We start from the raw sequence: 13,439 nt of genomic DNA on the forward strand, positions 1-13,439 counted from the left end.
CCGCACATAAAATAAAAAAGGAATTTGTAACATGGTTTTAAACACAATGCCAGTGAGTCAAATGAAACTGTGTCCTAAAAAAACACATGTAAAGGCCTAAAGGACATGGGCATTCAAAAAGCCTGGATATAAAAGTTTGTTATTGTCAGAAATATGAAGTAGTATTATTATTACTACAGTAAGCTGTTGATAACTGTTGGCTGTTAACTGAGAGACTATTTCTTGTATCTGAAACAATAGAGCCTTCCCATTTGTAATGAATTGTGTTTTTTAGTGCCTAATGTTTGATTATGGTACTTTTATGTTCAAGCAGACATACTGGAGACCAGTTGACCTTAATTCTGAAAATTAGCAGGTATTAATTCAGACAATAGAGCAATAAAGTCTTATTCAGTTGTCTTTTATTATGAAATAGACTACAGAATTTTTTTTCTCAGTGTAGGGGACAAGGTTAGATGTTTTTCCACTTTATCTTGAGGTCAGAGAATAATGAAGACAGGAAAATTAAATAAATAATATGGTATAAAGTTGTAAAAGCCTCACAATGAAAGTTTTGCACAGTAATTGCACTAAACTGAGAGAACAGGGTTGAAATGTGCTAAGATTTCAGATTGTGCAGACTAAATGTGTTGTAAACACTTAATGACAGATTCCTTCAGTAACTATTACAGATGCACGTGTTCACTTGTTGATTCAGTTATTTCTAGCCATGACAATAGATGCATTAAAAGCTGTGGCCCACTGAGGCTGTATATGCACAGGGCGCAGATTAAAGTGCATTGCCACTTATAATACATAACTGCAGCTTCAAATCCTAGTCTAGTCCTAAATGTAAAGGTAGAATATGAAGTCCAGGTCTAGGGGGGGAGTTTTTTCTGCCAACAGCAAAAACTCCTTCAATACATACACTTTAATATGTGTATATATATATATTGTCATGCACACTGCACAAACCATGCATACATAATCTCAGTTTTAACATATTGTAATGGTGTAATTAGTTAATAATGAAAGACTGTGAAGGCTGCCAGGTAATAGCAACAAAAGTAAATAAATTAAAAGTGAGAGTCAAGTGCCTGTGGTCCATGCAGGTCAGCCATAAGTGAAACACATGAACACAGAAAGATAAAAAAAAGTTCTGAAACAGGGAAAAACAGGGTATTTGTGACTTTATTGGTTAATATTGAAGTCAGACATCTGACAACTTAATCATTTATAGTTTAGCCTCCATCCAAGGTTGTAGCCATCAATAAGGATGGTCACGGACGTACTCCATAATGTGTTTCAGGGCCAGCCAGGTCTCGGAGGCAGTGGGGATGATCTGATTGGCTGGCAGGATGAAACCATAGCGACCGGTGTCTCTCAGCTCAAAGGCAAAGGAGTATTTGATGCCCACATTGTAGGACCAGTCAATGCTGCCGCCACTAGCTTGATCTAAGAGAAGCAGACAAGGAGACATGACAGTCATACTAGTAGTTTTAGTGGCAACAGTGTTAACGGTAATATTAAATCTAATATTAAAAGTATTTTAAATAGATAACAATTAATATTTTACTTTGTTTGATTAAGGATGATCTTTTAGTTCCAGGTTTTATTTACAATGGTGGACATATTCAAATCTTCTACATAAGTAAAAGTTGAAAAGTATTATCAGCAAAATATACTTAAAGCATCAAAAGTAAAAGTACTCATTAGGCAGGATTGCCCCTTTAAGAATGTTAAATCAATGCATATACTATTATATTATTGGTTTATTAATACTGAAGTGAAATGTGGAGCCGATGTTATCTTTTTATACTTTTGTGTAGTTTACAGTATATACTGTACAGAAATGCATCATATTTGTTAAATATTCATATTCATATAAAAGTAAAGTAAATAGTTTTTGCCCGCTGTAAATGAATGCAGTTGACCAAAAAGTACAATATTGTTCTTCAGTGCGGTGATGTAAACGTAGAAGAACCCAAAAGCTGTGTGCAATACCTGAGTAAATGTACTCAGTCACTTTCCACCACTGATCATTTATCATGAGTACATCCACACATTTCAGTAATCTGTAACTGTTTGAGTTCTTATGAAGTGATTATGAGCAGAGATGACAGAGTTACTTACAGATGATGTTGCAGATGCTTCCAACCTTGTACCTGGTGCCGTAGAGAGAGGTGAGTTTCTGCACTGCAGCTCTGCCGACAGAGTCCTACAGGAAGCAAAATAAAAAGGACATAATACTGAAGTTAGGAGAAGGATAATACTGGATAATACCAGATAATACTGGTGCAGATAGGAAAAGAAAGAGAAAGAAAAAATATCCAGTTCAAATGTTCAAAAAGAAAATATCTGGTGAGGCCTTTCCAAGGCTGTAAACACTTAAACTTAATTACATGTGAATAACTATAGGACGATGGGTCCATTAGGCAGTTATGTTAATAAACTGTGTAAACTTGAAGCAGAATATTGATGAAAAAACATTTACCTGGCTGAGATGAGAAATATAATTTGTCAAATGTTGTAGCGATGTGTTTATAATTCATCAACCCCAAAGAAAATTATTTGAATTTTCAGCTATAAAACTTTAATAAGGGAAGAAACTGTGATCCCCAGTAATAAAGCTGAGGGTAGGAGAATAAAAATTTTTTTAAAGACACTCTACACCATCGACTTTCAGCAGCCTCCTCACAGTTTCTCCTCTCTTACCAGCTCAGGCTGATGGGGCACGTTTCTGCAGGAATAGCCGTAGGGGTACATGAGCAGCTGGGAGTAAGCGTGGACAGAGATGAAGGACTTGAAGTTGCCGTGGCTCTTGATCAGGTTCACCACATTCTTCACTTCGATCTCAGAATGGGCCGAGGGGCCGTGGTAGGAATCAGAGCAGGGATTCTTGCTGGCACCGGGACCTGAAGGGAAATGGGGAAATTGAAACATATCGTGAGGAGATGAGACATGTAACAACACAGAACGCACTAACAGATGGCAGAAAGCAGCAGGATTTCATGTCCAATCCAAGACGGCTCAAAGTACATGACACACACAGTGTTACATGTACACATAATGTGTATACTACATATTAAGTCACTTCATGAAGTACATGTGTAACATCTAATGCAATCCAAGACAAATGACTGAATTATACTCAGAGGTGTTTTCTAATATTTTCATGTATGTAAATGAGAAGCACAAAAAATTTGAAACAGCTCTCAATGTAATGTAGTTCAGACAAAACCAGCTGTATTTATGAACATAATAATAAACATATAATTTAATTTACACATTTCTGACACCAAAAATTGAACTTTATTATCCTTTTAAAAAGGTAGAATTTATGACTGAGCTGTTGTATTGGATTGCAACATATTTTACGCGTGTACCTAATAAAGTGGCAATTGGGTAAGTGTTCATATGCTGTGTCCAAAACAAAAAGATTTCACACAAAAATTTGTCTCACAGGTTCTTTTAAATTGATCTTTTTTCATAGGAATCATCATATGTGTTTTTTAAATGTATTGTCTTATATAGAAACAATGATTTAAAACTTAGAAGCAGCTGAAGCTTGAATTTCTTTCTTTTTCTTATAATATATGTAAACAAACCAAGACCGAAGTCTGTGTAAAGCGGAGGCGTTTATGTGTTACCCTCAAACAAATGATGATGAATGTGGCAGGTTTTTTCTCTATCTATATCTGCGAAATACTACAAAGTGGGTTTCTCCGTCTACTTAATACAAAAACAAATTTATACAACACAAAGTTTATGAGTCTCTTCTATACTGACCGCCAAAGCCAGCGTCCCAGTTCCTGTTGGGATCGACTCCACGGCACACGGAGCCTGAGATCTTGGAGCGAGTCTTACGCCACATACGGTCCTGTACATCAGACAGCTTCAGTTAGTATGCATCATCATTTTCCTTCTATGATTTAAATTGTACAAGCATTTTTATGCAGCTGGTGAACTGCATGACCCTTACGTCCTTCAGATCCTGCCAATGTGAAAATAAACCTCATTCTGCTCCTGCATGGTTGAAATTACTGGTTTCAACAGTAGATTGCTCTGACTTGTATCATGGCTCCCTCTCAAAATATTACACACAACACAAAAATGACATTTTCATAGTAAAACAAAAAGTAAGTGTGAAGATGATGCAGCTGTCCCATTGAGTGGTGGTGACGTACGTTGGTGTGGGTGTAAGCATAACCGTCAGGGTTGGCCAGGAGCAGCATGTAAATGTCCATGGTGTTCAGGAGGGAGGTCAGGGAAGAATCTCTGCCGTAATCAGTGGCAATCTAAGCAAGAACACAGAGTGATGAGTCTCAAAAAGAGAAAGCAATCTGTCATTTCTTCTGCAGTTTAACTGTCTTTAACTGAGTCTAGAAACAAGAATAACAGATGCATTAATATACAGTGAGTGGCTTTTTGGGAGTAGGTGTAAGTAGCTGTTGATTTCTTGTCAACATACCATTATAAATTGTAATTATTATTAGGGTTGCCATATTTTCATTATCTGTTCATCTGCTGATTATTTTGTCTATAAAATGTGAGAAACTGGCCTCTTCAGATTCCTTGTTTTGTTCAGCAAATGAAACTAAAAAGATATTAAATTTACAGTGAAAATGAAAAAGAAAAAATGGAACCAGAGAAAGTTTGGCATTTTTGCTTTAGAAATGACTGAAATGATTAATCAGCCGTCAAAAAAAAAGTTAATTTTCTGTCAATCAGCTGATCATTTCAGCTGTATTTACCACGGCGCACCTCTCAGACCCTTTTTTCTGATGGTTTCTACCACATACAAATTCAACGTAAACCTTATCCTGCCGACACGTTGTACCTTGTTGGCCGTCCACACTCCAGTAGCCTGAGACACCCATTCCCTGGAGTGGATTCCTGTGTCGATCCAGATGGCAGGACGCTTGTTGCCGCCAGTGCTGAACTAAACACAAAGTAAATATTAATTAAAAATCCCAAATATTTTTAATACAGTGATAAAAAGTGATAAAAGTGTGAAAAATGTCATCTTGTCATCAATCTTGAAAACTAAATTCCCCTCAGCGGATGTGTGATACACTGATGAAGAGTTAAACTGGTTAAAGGAGTAGATACTAGTTAACGTGTACTTGCAGTGCTAGATGTATGTAAACTGCTGTGTAAAATCAAATCCACACCTTCATTGTGACTGATGTAGCTTTATAGCTACATCAGACCTGTGGTAACACATTTCTTACAGAGCATAGATGGACAGGTACAAACACATGTGATGCTGTCTTGTATGAGGTGTTGTTATCCTACCTTGAGCACATACATGGGCCTGTTCTCGTAGGATTTCCCAATTTCCTGCTTGGTGACCAGGTTAGGGTGCTGAGCCACCAGGGTGTCCATCCAGCTGTAGATCTGAGGGGGGAGAAAGTTTAACGTATATTTGTATTTAAGGCAGGGGTCAACAAAACCATGGGCTAGTTGTTGTTTTTTTCAGCTGTTCACTGTATCTAAGAGCCGCTTATGTTAATATCCACTGTAAAAAAAAAAAAAAAAAAAAAAAAAAAAAAAAGACATGACAGAAACGTGCAGCACTGAGGAGAGTCTCAGGCAACTGTCAATCATTTTGTTTGACCAAAGAAACTTTCTTGAGCTTGAACTGAAGAATTAGAATAGCTACTGAGCCCTGCAGCGTTACAACGCCACAGTAGCTCAACTTGATTTGATATCACAGTGAAATGTCGAATTTTTAAATTTTTTCTGCTGGACTGGAAGGAGCTGAGCGTCAGCCATGTTTTGAGTTTGAAGAGTGTCAACTTTTCTTTATCTATTACTTTGATCTAAGCCACAGCCAAAGTCTCTCTTTGTGAATCTGGTTCCCAGGAGTTAAGTCTTGTCGTGCTTGCTTCGCTTCAAGTGTCATTAATCAGTATTTTGGACACCGGACTCAGTTTGATATGAAGCTAAAATGAGTTTTGATGACGTGTTTGTGTTTGTGTGTGAATATCCTACTGTCTCCAGACGATGATAGGCTCCAAAGTTGAAGCTCCTGGTGCTGCGCTCCTTCATCTGGTTCTCTGACATCTCAGCTTTCTCTGCATCGAGAACCTCCTGAATGTGACATGAAAGATATCTAATATTCAGCATTGTAATCAGTTTATTCTCAGAATCAAATGAAAAAAACAAGACGCTATAATTAGGGACGCTGGGACATAAGACACTGATGAATCCTCTGAACCAGTTTGACAGACAAGTATCAGCGTGTGTGTTAATGAACTGCACTCAGGGAATCACAAACCTGGAGGTTGTCAATCATGACAGTGAAGGGGATGCTGTGGGCATCGAGGTACTCTTTCACAGAGCTCAAACTGGAGCGGGGCACACGGATGTCGACAGGAAGCTCAGTGGAGACTGGGTGCAGCCAGAAGTCCAGCTGGGATCAGACAGACAATGAGGAATCAGACTGGACTCACAACACCAAGAAGTACAGAGTGTACTGAGCAGAATGGTTATTTTAAAAAGATCTCTTCTCAAATAGATCCGTCCGCTTCATTAGCTTCAGTACGTGTGCAAATGGCAAATAAAGTTACATAACCTTGAACATCCTATTGCAATCTTTATCACAGATCTTTTCCACTGAGTCAAAGCTTCAAAATTCCCCACTACGAATCTAAAGTCAACTAAAACAAACATCATCTCAATTTAGAGTCTGTTGCTGTGAAATCTATTGTAGACGTGTATTTATGATACTAACTTCTAAAATCTGCTTTCATTTATGTTTTAGAAGACTGAGACATTTCATAAATAGCACAAAACAAGAGGAAAGGTTAATCCCTGGATTGTCTCTGCACTGAAGGGTGAACCGTGCAACATCAGCCAGGCCACTGAGAGCTCCCGACTCTCTGACATGAGGATGATTCCGTTAACCTTCAACCCACATGAACTCCCACGTGGATTATTTCACGCTGAACTTGGTTTCGCCTCCTGCACTTCTCTGAGGTTCATGAGAAAACTGTTTGGCACAAGCAGCTGAGAAAACTTGAGTGTAGGTGTTTGCACTGTATCTGTATCTGTGTGTTTGTGTGTGTGTGTGTGTGTGTGTGTGTGTGTGTGTGTGTACCTCCCACTCCTGTTGGTTTTCCAGAGCCTGCAGGAGTTGGATCTCTTCCTCAGACTGCACATTGACCCTGATGACCTGATCACTGGAAGAAAATCGTTTCAGTCTCTGAACATTATTATTTATATGATTTTATATTATTTATATCCTATGTTTTTGGTTGATGCTCTTACTCATGACAGTCTCATTAATAGAGGGTGATTTAATTCATTGCTCACCAATATAACAAGCAAGTAATCGCATGGAACAGATAGTGCTCAGACCCATGACTCCCACTCCACGCTCTGTATTAAGACTATAATCAAGATTTCATCTTTCTCTAAACATAAAGCTGAGTAATAATCTACCTACAGTATTAATACCAATGTACTTGTTCAACTTGGGTAGTTGTTTTACGTGTTGAACAGAAGGCGTTTAATGGAGGAAACCCCACCAAAAAATAACAGTATCTTCAAATCAAATGGCAGACTGAAATTAATGCCCCACATGAGGCTGATTCTGGTATGATAGTTATTTTATTTATGAGAAAATGTACTGTATAATTCCAGAAACACTCATACTGTGAGTCACGTTTTCTTGTTAAATTTCTATGGAGCATCTAAAGTTTTACACGTGGAACCATAGCAATTTCTGACTGTTGGAGATGTGGGGTTGTAGATATGTTGAATGGAGTTTCCTTTATCATATCAGTAACACATTAGAATTATAAAAGAAAGAAAAATGCCATCATTAAATCACAAAAACAGTTGGAATTTTAATGTTAAAGTTAAAAGAAAAAGAGTAAAGCCAGAGTAAAACCACTGTAGCGGTTTCTTCCTGCAGTGTGCACAGATAAACTCACCCAGTGAAAACCCTCGCGGCCTGAGCCGCAGCCACAAGCACAAACACCAACCAGAGGCCTTTCATCTCGCCTGTACGTCCGGACCGCTCAGGAGCCACGAGTGTGTCAGGCCTCAGTTCCTCTGGTCTCTTAATATCATGAGCAGACAGGTGGACTGTTCCCATGCAGGACAGTTACTCCACTCTGCTGATAATGACACAGCTCTCCTGTGTGGAAAAAAAGTTATTTTGAATGACAAACATGCTGAATAAACTCAGTTTAATCTGCCTGGTGCTCAGCTGCAGATAGTGGCACTTTACCCAGATGTTGTACTGACTAGTCTCAGTATGGGCAGGGCTGTGTGTGGTAAAGGTGACAGACATCTTTTAACTTTAACTTTTACGCAAGATATTCCGTGATTTAAACACTACTAAACCCCGACCAACTGGGTCAGAAATGTCCTAGGCTGGATTTGAACTCAGCAGTTATAGGGCATGGATTGTGGTGACAGGCTGCATGTTTCTATGGGATGTGAGGAGTTTGATTTTTTTTTAAAGTGATGATTCATACACTGACTGAATTCAACAGTTTTTGAAGTAAAACTCATGGATATTTCACAAGAAAGAAGCAAAGATTTGAACCATAAAAAATAAACATAATTTTCTAAATCAGTAATATATGTTCTCTTTTTTATGAACCTGTTAAGATTTAACTTGTGACCCCTCAAGGATTCAAACCCCTGAGTTGGGAACCAGTACTTCAGGAAAGAGCTTACACAAAATATCTTCCAGGACTTTTAAGGAATATTTACCTGGATGAAACATTTTGTCAGCATGTAATATTTTTTGGAAAGAGTAACTTAACATCTCATGAAAAGCTTGTTTTTGCTGCTCTCCAGTGGTTTAACTAACTCACCTTGCTGCTGTGATGTACAGGTGTGCCACAGGAACCTGTGACATCACTGTCAGGTGTGATTACAGGTGCAGCAGAGCACACTTCTGACCGCACACCTGAAACTTACCAGAGAGGGCATGAACAAGCAGCAGTAACTCCATCCTTCTCACACATTTGACATGTTTCCTCAATAGCAGACAATTCTAGATAAAAATAGCAATCAGGAATTAATACATTTAGCAAGATTCAAAGCTGTAAAACCAATTAGCTCAGATCTGATCAGTTTCTTTGTATTTGCAGTTACCCATACAATGCGCCTCAAAGTATGCTGACACCCAGTTCCACAGCGGAAGACCTTTTACATCCACAAAGCCAGATCCAGACAGAAAGTTTGGTGTGCAAGAACTATACTGGCCTGCACAGAGTCCTGACCTCAAACCCCATCCCTGTCGACCCTTTGGGATGAACCAGACCTTGTGGCTGCCTGGGAGAAAATCCCTGTAATCAGGTTCCAAAATCAGGTTGAAAGCCTGAAACCAGAAGAGTGGAGGCTGTTAGAGCAGCAGGTTAACGACTCAGAATGAGATGATCAACAGTCAGACTGTGACAAAATTAAAGGGAAAACTTAAAAAATAGGTGGAGAAACTCATCCACAATCCCCATCCACAGGAGAGGAGAGGTCACTGAATGATTTGATGAGTATGAAAATGATGAGAATCATATGCTCTGACCTTCACAGTCAGATGATCTCAACCCAACCGAACACCTATGGGAGACTTTGGATTGACGTGTTGAACACTGCTCTCCACCACCATCATTACAACACCAAATGAGGGGATATGTTTAGGAGGAATGGTGTTCAGACACTTGTCTGTACATGTGAGTGTGATGTTCAGGTGTCCACATATGAGATTCAACAAACGCTTGCTAGTGGACACAGTGACCAGAAGGTGGCAGTGCACTACCACTCTTCCATAACAGGATGCCACACAGCAGTAATAAACCCCATTATAACCACAGTGAGTGACATCAGATAATAGAGGCTGGAATTACCCTGAATCTTAAATTATTGATCACCCACTAATGCTTTTTTGTCTGGATCAGTGTCATTATTAGAGCTGCTGAGTACGAGTGTGTGGGGGCTATTTATAAAGCTACACTATATGACTAGAGCTGAAATGACTGGCCAATTTATCGATTGGTCAATCAACAGAAAATTAATCAGCAACTATTTTGATAGTTAATTACTTTTTGGAGTCACTTGTCAAGCAAAAACACCAAGGATTTCCAGGTAACAGCTCCTTAAACAAAACAAAACTGTTTTAGTGAATATTTTTGGGCTTTGGACAGGTTGGTTGGACAAAACAAGCTGTTTGAAGATGTCAACTTGGGCATTTTTCACTATTTTCTGACTTTTTACAGAAATGCCCCAAAACAACATGTTTAAATAATCTTAAGCTCGATATTATATGTTCCTTGTAGTGGATTTGAGAAGTAAAATTTAAGGTCAGTGATTTTCGAACAGCATAACTGAGCACCCACTCAACCACACACAGTATACTGTCTGTAGGTGTTAAATGTAGTTTCGTAGCCGCAGTAATATCCACTGGCAATCTCTGGGAGGTCATAGTTCTTATAATATGTATCTACCCTGCTGCAAACAAGTGAACATTACACCAGGTCCTGGCACTTGGTGATAATGTAATAAAAGAGGCAGTGATGAGGACTCAATCTGCAGTCTTCTCCCTGCCACGTCAGGGAAACACGATCATATTTTATTACTGTTAGCAGAGGATTTGAGGTTTGTGTTAAGTTATTCATCCCGATACCCTCTGCTTGATATTAGAGTGTGCATCTAACAGCCTCCCTGTTGCCATCAGCTGCTGTGACACCCCGCCAAACCCTCCCTGCCTCTCTCTCTCTCTCTCTCCTTAGAATTAATAAAAAGAGGTTTTAACATGTCACTTCCCTTCCTTTTCACTCCCAAACAATCCCATGAGACAAAGTGGGAGAAGGGGGTTTAATAGGCGTGGGAGGATGCAGGGGACGTGGGAGTTGAGCTGGGGCTTTCCGTCTTCCTCAATGTGGAAATTATTTATTGCTATTCCTGCTGTGTGTGTCTAAAAGTTTAATGTCCCCATGAAAAGTGGCTTTACATGCAAATGTGGGTGTAGTGTATGTGTGTTTTTCCTCCCTCTTTTCTCCCCTGTCATTTGCCTCTAAAAGCTATATGAACAAGGCACCACCGACCAGCTTGTTCCACATGACTTCCACTGCTACACTATAAATAGATCCATTTACATTGCATTTCATGGCTGAGCTCTCTCTCAATATTTCAGAGGCCCAACAGTAAATTGACCATTAATCATTTATTACTCACTTGTTCATCTCATTTTGCACATAGCATATGTGTAGATATTACACAGCGTTTGCAAAAGGAAGATCTGTTTTTTTTTATTTTTTTTTTTATCCGTATTTTTTGATATTTTCTGTCGACAGAAACTGAAAGCATGAAAGAGAAGAGATGATGTTTGCTGAGGGAGTCTGTAAGCTGCCTTGCTCGCCTGTCACCTGAGCACATCTCGCTCATGATTTGTGTCCAGTCTAGTGGTCAGATGACAGAGGCGAGGAGAAGTCGGTCACCTGTGACTTCCTTTTGTGAGGAAATGTCTTTCCTCTGATTCGATTACACTGTGAGATATCAGCCTGTGACATCCAACGTGCTCCTTTAATGAGTTAAGTGTTGTAATTTACTTCCATGTTGTACCAACTTTTCCTCTTCCTGCTTCGTCTACAACAGAATAATGTTCGACAGCAGGTGTGAACACAAGACATGATGGGAGTCGAGTGAGAGCGAGGAAGTGACAGTTTCTCTACTGGTGAAGAAGTCAGAGTCAATCCTCTGATTTAAAATGTACGGTGACACGTCTCTTGTACTGAATACAAAATATTGATTGAGTCTCTGATTGATTCTGTGAGACTGAAACGAACCATTACTATCACTGAATCATATGTTTAGCCACTTACTGTATATAGAATACACCACCAAACTACCATAACAATTAAGATACATGCCAGTGATAGTGTTTAAAGCAATTTTGGACTGAACGGACCGTCAGAAAGAATCCAAAACAGCCCCGACATGCCAAGATCTTATCAAGTCATTAGCAAAAGATTTCTTACCTACACATGTAGCAGATACACAGCAACATCTGTGTGTGTTCACCTGACGACTGAATGCAGATATTCGCTCTCTTTTTTAGCTCTCATTATGTCGACACACTCCTGAGAAACATATCTGCCTCTGTAGCAGCTGGGTGCTTGTTTGGTTCATTTCTCTGCCATTTGAAACTGGACAGGCAGCGTACAAGCTTGTCCGAGCTTCAGCTCTAAGAAACAGCTGTCTAAGGTTTTATATGTGGGATTGGTGAGACTCTATCCTGTAGTCTTTGTTGGGACAGGAGAAAACTTTAGCTTTGGCTATTTCTTTACATGTTTGACTTTCTTCCACCGCTTGTTGCCAATGTTGTCTGTCTGCTGCTAGGTGATTGGTTGTACATATACAGTTTGCTAATCAGACCTTGTTTGCTGAAGACGAAGAAGAAGAAGTCTGCTGCTGCTGGAAATGGGAAGAGTGATATCAGACCCTGTGGGTTGTACAGCCAGAACAATGAGGTAAACGAGGCTACAGACATGCATAATGGCCTGATAATTATTGATGAACTCTTCACATCGCAGTCATCTGATTCATTGTTCACGAAAAAATATTGATCAGTGGAGCTTTAAGTGTCTAAAAGTGGTGCTTTTGCTTTAACCTGTTACTAGACACCCACATCTTTGTTCACAAGCCCCAAAAGTAATGTACTGAAAATAAAAAGGTTACGGTTCTTCAACCATTTTGATCACAGTCATAACACTGGTAAAGGTAACTCTTTAAATGTTACAACCAAAAAGTCAGAATGAGTAGAAGAGATACTGAACCAAAGTTACAGAGGCACAAACATGGCAAACGTATGTTTTTTTGGCATAAAAAGGGAATATAAGGTCTGTAAGGAAATGACTTTGGAGTGGTAGCCACAAGTCTGATATGGGGATCCCAAAATGCTTTGCAGAAGAGACTTTTAAACAAAGTATAATTTGTCAAAGTGGGACAGTGTCTTTCAAAAGATTAAAAGTAGATAATTTAGGAAAATATTAAAATAGCAATTAAAGTAGTCAAAAACATTTATCGTACTTAAAAAAACACAAGCCCAATATTTGTACAGATCGACTCTATTAAGTGTATAAAACACAGAACCAGAACTCCAAATGACACCTGTCATTGTGCTGCTTTGTTGGCAGTATTTCCCATTCACATTGACTTTGTTAAAAATATGCATTCAGGCGTTTACACTGATCTGTATAAAGATTATATAAGCTCTGAAACAGCCACGTCCGGAGAAAATCCTCCATGGCGCTGTCACATTTACATTCTCCACTTTTGCCAATCGAGCCTTGATGGAGTCGTACATCTGCGCGACATCACAGATGCAGAGAGTGGACAGGCTCTGCTGGCTTGTTTCTCACTATACGAGGACGAGCAGTGAACGTGAACTGTCCCAAGGCGCGTATTTAAATGCTGAGAATCAGCGTTTTCCCTCTTTT

At 39.2% G+C, this 13,439-nt stretch overlaps 1 protein-coding gene across 2 annotated transcripts; it reads right to left on the minus strand.

The window, feature by feature from the left end:
• Window positions 1–1,152: 1,152 nt before the first annotated feature.
• LOC111229836 (carboxypeptidase A2-like) lies at window positions 1,153–8,117 on the minus strand. 2 transcript variants are annotated; one of them, XM_022756314.1, is made up of 11 exons: window positions 7,923–8,117; window positions 7,085–7,166; window positions 6,263–6,397; window positions 5,977–6,075; window positions 5,278–5,379; window positions 4,856–4,921; window positions 4,167–4,277; window positions 3,769–3,859; window positions 2,695–2,894; window positions 2,113–2,197; window positions 1,153–1,434 (listed from the first exon to the last, which is right to left on the minus strand). In XM_022756314.1, the coding sequence occupies exons 1-11, from the start codon at window positions 8,084–8,086 to the stop codon at window positions 1,247–1,249; spliced, it is 1,323 nt and encodes a 440-aa protein (XP_022612035.1). In that variant the 5' UTR covers window positions 8,087–8,117; the 3' UTR covers window positions 1,153–1,246. The 2 variants fall into 2 exon arrangements, with proteins under 2 accessions (XP_022612035.1, XP_022612034.1); XM_022756313.1 differs by having other exon boundaries at window positions 4,820–4,921.
• Between the last annotated feature and the right edge of the window lie 5,322 nt (window positions 8,118–13,439).

The sequence above is a fragment of the Seriola dumerili genome, unplaced genomic scaffold (assembly GCF_002260705.1).
Source record: "Seriola dumerili isolate Sdu_G_001 unplaced genomic scaffold, Sdu_1.0 BDQW01000242.1, whole genome shotgun sequence".
Taxonomy (NCBI): Eukaryota; Metazoa; Chordata; class Actinopteri; order Carangiformes; family Carangidae; genus Seriola; species Seriola dumerili.

What these genes read in the sequence shown, in the direction of transcription:
- LOC111229836 (XM_022756313.1), bottom strand. Translation starts at nt 8,086, where the DNA reads ATGGGAACAGTCCACCTGTCTGCTCATGATATTAAGAGACCAGAGGAA. An exon ending in CCTATCATCGTCTGGAGACA is followed by an intron (nt 5,380 to 5,976) that starts GTAGGATATTCA and finishes CTCCCCCCTCAG; the next exon opens with ATCTACAGCTGGATGGACAC. An exon ending in AAGCATCTGCAACATCATCT is followed by an intron (nt 1,435 to 2,112) that starts GTAAGTAACTCT and finishes TGCTTCTCTTAG; the next exon opens with ATCAAGCTAGTGGCGGCAGC.